Source organism: Aplosporella prunicola, assembly GCF_010093885.1.
Source record: "Aplosporella prunicola CBS 121167 unplaced genomic scaffold K452scaffold_174, whole genome shotgun sequence".
Taxonomy (NCBI): domain Eukaryota; kingdom Fungi; phylum Ascomycota; class Dothideomycetes; order Botryosphaeriales; family Aplosporellaceae; genus Aplosporella; species Aplosporella prunicola.
In genome coordinates this window covers 1-5,851 of record NW_022983702.1, presented here as the reverse complement: position 1 = coordinate 5,851, position 5,851 = coordinate 1, and the positions used below count along the sequence as shown (strand labels likewise).

General features: G+C 50.5%; 3 protein-coding genes across 3 annotated transcripts; 1 reads left to right on the top strand and 2 right to left on the bottom strand.

The window, feature by feature from the left end:
• Window positions 1-121: 121 nt before the first annotated feature.
• On the top strand, window positions 122-448 carry K452DRAFT_212534 (uncharacterized protein; the record flags this gene model as incomplete). Its single annotated transcript, XM_033536194.1, has 1 exon — window positions 122-448. A coding segment is annotated over one exon (327 nt), but the record flags the coding sequence as incomplete, so codon positions are not given.
• A 3,363-nt stretch (window positions 449-3,811) lies between these two features.
• On the bottom strand, window positions 3,812-4,648 carry K452DRAFT_363308 (uncharacterized protein; the record flags this gene model as incomplete). The annotated part of the gene is made up of 1 exon (XM_033546569.1): window positions 3,812-4,648. The coding sequence occupies one exon, from the start codon at window positions 4,646-4,648 to the stop codon at window positions 3,812-3,814; it is 837 nt and encodes a 278-aa protein (XP_033390887.1).
• Window positions 4,649-5,236: 588 nt separating this feature from the next.
• K452DRAFT_239846 (uncharacterized protein) lies at window positions 5,237-5,473 on the bottom strand (the record flags this gene model as incomplete). Its single annotated transcript, XM_033537756.1, has 1 exon — window positions 5,237-5,473. A coding segment is annotated over one exon (237 nt), but the record flags the coding sequence as incomplete, so codon positions are not given.
• Window positions 5,474-5,851: the final 378 nt, after the last annotated feature.

Sequence of the window (5,851 nt, the reverse complement as noted above, 5' to 3'; positions counted from 1 at the left end):
CCTAACCCTAACCCTAACCCTAACCCTAACCCTAACCCTAACCCTAACCCTAACCCTAACCCTAACCCTAACCCTAACCCTAACCCTAACCCTAATTCTGTACATCCTATTTAACGCCGGGCTGGTGGACCGACCTATTACTGTAAAAGGCGGAGCCCTTGGCTTTGTAGACGATTACACGGCATGGGTCGTGGGTCCGTCGATTAGCCATAATGTGGACCGCCTCCAGCAGGAGGTTATGCCACAAGCCGAGCAATGGGCGGAAAGCAGCGGAGCTACGTTCGATGGGGGAAAAACGCACCTTATCTACTTCACGCGTCTGGACCGGACAAGAGACGCCCCGCCTGAGGACCTCCAATTTAAAGGCAGGGAACTTAAAGCCGAAAAAGAGGTTAAAATCCTAGGGGTCCTCCTAGACGAGAAGCTAAAAATGAACGCATATGTGGCCGCGGTTACAGCCAGTACGCTTAAAAAGTGCCTCGCTATGAGGAGACTTAAAGGGGTTCGCCCTCGGGGTATGCGGCAGCTCTTCCAAGCAGTAGTATGCCCGACTACAGATTACGCAGCCTCAGTATGGTATGGCCCAGGAAGGCTAGGAACAGGCCGGCTCATCGCGCAGCTGGAACGAATCCAACGCCTTGGGGCCCAATCGATTATCGGGGCCTTCCGCACGGTAGCGGTATCAGTCGCCCAGGCAGAAGCCGGCCTCGCACCGGTAGAGACCCGCCTTCGGGCTAAAGTCTCTAAACACCTCGCCGGGGCATACTCGTTGCCTAGCACTAATCCGCTAAGGGAATGCATTACCCGATGGGCTAATCAGAGGGACGTGTTCTTATCGCCTCTCCAGCAGGTAGGACTGCGGTACGGGGACCTAATCGCCCCTACCCGCGCCCCCCAGATGGAGACGGTGCAGCCATGGGAAGAACCCCCCTGGAGGACCAGATAAGCAGATATTACCTTCCTCGACAAAGCCGAGGCGGGGAGGTATGTAAACGAAAACAGGGACATCGTATAGACGGACGGGTCCGTGCGGAATGGACTGGCAGGAGCAGCGGCGGTAAGGATGTTACGGGGAAAACCATTCACCGTCCGGGCCGAGACGATCGGACGGAGCAAATCCGTCCCAATCTGGGCTGCAGAGCTCTAAGCCATCGCGTGGGCGATCAGGGATATTGAGGATAGGAGAATAGGGATGGTGGAGGTAAGAATGAGAGTAGAGAAGGATAGGAGAGTACCGTGGATTAATAGACACACGGCATAGGTAATCTCGGACAGCAGAGTCGCCCTTAGGCGTATAGAGAAAGCCGACCCCCAGGGGTCGGGTCAGTGGCTAGCCGGCAAGATTAGGCGGAGAGTAGAGTCTTGTCGGGCTAAAGGAGTGGACATTAAATTTGCGTGGATCCAAGCACACACCGGAAGTGTAGGAAACGTCGCCGCCGATAGTGCAGCGAAAGAGACCACGAGGCAGGGCCTAGCCCCGACGCTTCCCTTCAAGGAGAGGCGGAGGTGCAGGGCGAGCGTTCTTGGCCTACTTCGGCAGAAGATCGAGGAAGAGCGGGGAGTAGCGGAAGCTAGACCTACACCGTGGGGCGGGTATCTACGTCGACTAGATGCCGCCTTTCCAGGCAAGCACCAGCCGCAGTTATATCTAGGCCTCGGGGCGGAACAGGCCAACGCCCTCGCTCAGTGCAGGACAAACCACACACACCTACAGGCTTACCTCTCCTGGATCAAGAGAGCGGAGTCTGCAAAGTGCCAGTGTGGACTGGCGGAGGAGACAGTTCAACACCTTATTCTTACATGTCCCCTATAGGCGCACCTGCGAACGGAAATCCGCTCGTTAGCAGGGAACCGATGGGGAGATATGTCCTTTCTACTAGGGGGGCGAAGCAGGGCGGAGGATAGGCAGACTGGGAAACCAGTAGATGGGCCAAGGGAAAGTTGGAAACCAAGCGTCAAGATGGTCCGGGCAGTGGTGCAGTTTCTACTCGCTACAGGCCGGTTCTCTAGCTAGCAGGCCCTCTAAAAAAGGGCAGGATTTCTTTATGTATAGGCGTTTAGGTGAGACTAAGAAGTGTTATGTTTATAGTAGGTTACGCAAGGATAGCTCATAGGTCCCATGAAGACCTGCATAGCTTATAGAAATCAATCAATCAATCAATCATCTGGGTTAGGAACTTAGAAACGAGGGACTGGTCCTCAAGCAATACGATGTTGTTGCGGGTCACGTGGGTGCCAAGCCCTTTACCGAAGGAGGCCACGCACAAGGATAAATAGCTGCCCCAGGAGCAATGGGCGCTAGGGCAGGAAATAGTTTGTACACCAATTCAAGTGTGACCCTGGTGCGAACTAACTGCGTCCAACCTACGTTTCCTAGTAACCTAGTGATTGCCCGTCGGCCAACTCTTACAATCTTCTTCACCCTAACCCTATACTTTATATTAACTACTATTTCTATTACTATTCTACTCTCTATACCCGAAATATACTATACTAAACTTTACTACTCTTAATCTTTTTATTCTCGCTTAATGTTTAAACTTATATCCACTTTTTTAACCTAAAACTTCTTAACCCTAACCCTATACTTTTTATTAACTACTATTAACCCTTTACTATATTTTATATACCCGAAATAATCTATATCTAATTTTACTACTCTTAATCTTTACCTTTACCTTCTAAATATCTATTTATAATAATCTTTTTTCTATTTATTTCTACCTAAATCTTTATCTTTTATACGGCTTATTTTCTCTAACTACTACGTTTATTACCGCTTATTACATCTTATTCTCTCTATCTACTACGCTTATTACTGCTTATTACATCTTATCCTCTCTATCTACTATACTTATTCTCTCTATCTCCTTTTCTATATACCGGCTTTCGCCATCTCTCTCCCTATCCATATTAACTCTTTACATAAATTATTACTCTCTGCCCCCTCTATAACTCGCCTTCCCTTTAAATATATACCTATCCGTCGAATATCCAACTCTTCGATCCCAACTACTCTTAACCGATCAACCCACATATCCCCGATACTATCTACTGAATATGCAATCCCTATTATAACTGCAACTACAACGCCTTTGTACTGACAATCCGCCGCTACTTGTTGGAACCTTCTTGCCTTCTAGTTGTTTTGGATCTACCGGTTACAAACCTCTCGCGGTATCCTATATTTAAAACAACCTGACCCTGCTACTAACCCCAAATTTCGTTCCAACTCTTGCCTTATACCGTGTATCTCCGTGGCGGCTTCTGCCTGGCATCCGTCTATATTATGCCCTGCTGGCTGGCCCTGTGCTGTGTAAATCGGGCATGTGTTCTGCTACCGGTCTAACTGGCGCCGTATCTCTTGTAATTCGCCTTCGCCTTCTTCTCTTTCCGTCTCTTTTATTCCGCGTTTACTTCTATCTCTGCCCTCTGTTTCTTCGTTCTTTCTGTTTCCATTAACTTTACTAGCACTTTCGCCTCTATGTGCTGGTGAAACTGCCTGCTTCCTCTCTGCAACCGTTGCTAACTGGTGGAATACTTTTGCCAATATCGTTGCCTCTACGCCACCCCATAAAATTCGCCTTCTAAACCAACCTAATGCCTTACTTAACGGCATACTTCTTTCTACCGTCTTGCCTTCTGCAATCCACCCTATCGCTGCGTTGATGGCTTGCTCGTCTACTCCATGCCCACCCATCTACTCTTCGACTACATGGCGTGCCCGCACGTCTTCTGTAATTATAACCACGACGGCTTCGACTATTATCCCGTCCTGGTACTGGCACCTAACTCCTGGCACCTCCTCCTACTACCCTACCTCTTCGGTCTTTTGCTGCCACCGCTGGCAAATCGACTGCGGTACTCCGCAATACCTGTAACCTGCAAACGGCTGTATGTCTATGTTCCCTCTTGTTCCCTTGCTCCTATTTCTCAACTCTTGCGCCCTCTCTCTTTCTGGGCATTCGCTTATATTATACCGGGTCCTCTCCTTGCCCTTAGCCTTGTATAACGCGCACCGGCCTGACCAACGGTCTAATAACTGCTCTAACTCTTTAATATTTGCTGCCTCGTCGGCTACCCTTCTTACTAACCTCTTATGGACGGCCCGCCTCTCGTCTGCTTGCTGCTGGAACGCCTGCAATGCGCGCTGGTTTTTACCTTCTGCCCGGCCCTGATCGCTGTCGGCTGCCGTTACTACTGCTGCGTCTGCTGCTGCGTCTGCTGCTGCGTCTGCTGCTGCGTCTGCTGCTGCGTCTGCTGCTGCGTCTGCTGCTACTGCGTCTACCTGGTAAACGTCGCATGCTAACTCCGCTTCGGCGTCGTACCTGCTCCTCTCCTGCTCCTGCTGCCCGTTGGTGCCGTCTATATACTCGTCTAAAACCACCCGCCGGCACTGCTGCCCGCCTATAAACCGGGCTATTGCTGCTCTGGCCCGCCTTTTGTGGACGCTATCGTCTGCCTTACCCGGCCTCGCCCATATGTCGCCGCTGTTAATGATAATTGCCTCGCTCGGCTTCCCGTCCCGGCCTCCCCTGCCGCTTTCTTGCCTATATTCCCTTAAATTTACTGGCCTCTCTGCGTGAATAACGGCCCGGATATCCGGCACGTCGATGCCTAATCCTATAGCGTTTGTAGCGACTATCATCTTGCCGCCCTCGTACGCCTACTGCGCTAAATCCCTAGCCTTCTGTTCCTGGTCCTTCCGCTGTCCGTGGTACGCCTTATACCCTAACTCTGCCGCTAACTTCTCTGTCCGGGCGGTACTATTGGTGTAAACGACGACTTTCCCGCTATTGTTGCTGGGATATAACTGCTGTACCGCCCGCCTCGCCTCTTACGCGACTATCTTAATTAACTCCTTCTCTTTCCTCGCTCCTACGGCCTGCTGTACCCGGTACCGGACGTTCTTGCGGCTGGTCGGCGTTCGTAACCGTAAAACCTCTTCCGTCCGTACGTTTATAATATTAAATAACTTATGTTCCTCTACCGGGGGTAACGTTGCCGTTAATATAATTATCTATATCTCTTTCCTTACTAACTCGCCTATCTCCCTTAACTTGGGCCGGAAATCCGCTCTACTATCTAACGCAGTATAGTACTCGTCGACGATAATTCTCTCTAACCGCTACTAGCTCCTTAACCGCTCTAAATAATCGCTAAACGTCTTGGTTATAGCCGCCTCTAGGGTAATGAATACGATAGACGTGTCTCTACTAGGTGGCCGCCGGCTATCCTATTCTACCGCGGAAATACCTACTCTGCGACACCTTTCCGCTATATTCTCTCGCAACGATATCAATAGAACTACGATAACTGTCGTGCCTAGCTCGCTAGTACTGGCGGTACACATAGCCGGAACTATAAAAACTATACTCTTGCCGCCGCCTGTGCCTATTACTACTAACACGGGGCTGCGGCCTTTAATAACCGCCTCGATAGCCTGCTCCTGCACTCCTCTAAACTCGGCATCCTACTAGCCGGCTACCTAGCGTAACATCTATAACCGGTCGACCGTCTTGACCCACTTCCACCGCCTGAACTACGTGTCTATAGCCTCGGCTGTTACCGCCGCGGGCCGTTTCCTGCGTAATTGCTGTAACGTAGACGCGTGCTCCTAGAAATAATGGAACCTAACGCTAGCCGCCCTATACCGCTCCATCATAGACCGAATCTCGTCTGCGGCCTCTAATATTAACCGGCTATAAATTGCGCCCGCCATGCGCGTGCTATAGCAGAATATTAAATCCTATGTATAGTCCTTCTCTTCTCCTCCCTCGCCTTCTCCTTCTTCTAACTCGGCCTTGCCGGCTCCGTCGGCGTCGAAATAGTGGTCCCCCTTAATATATTT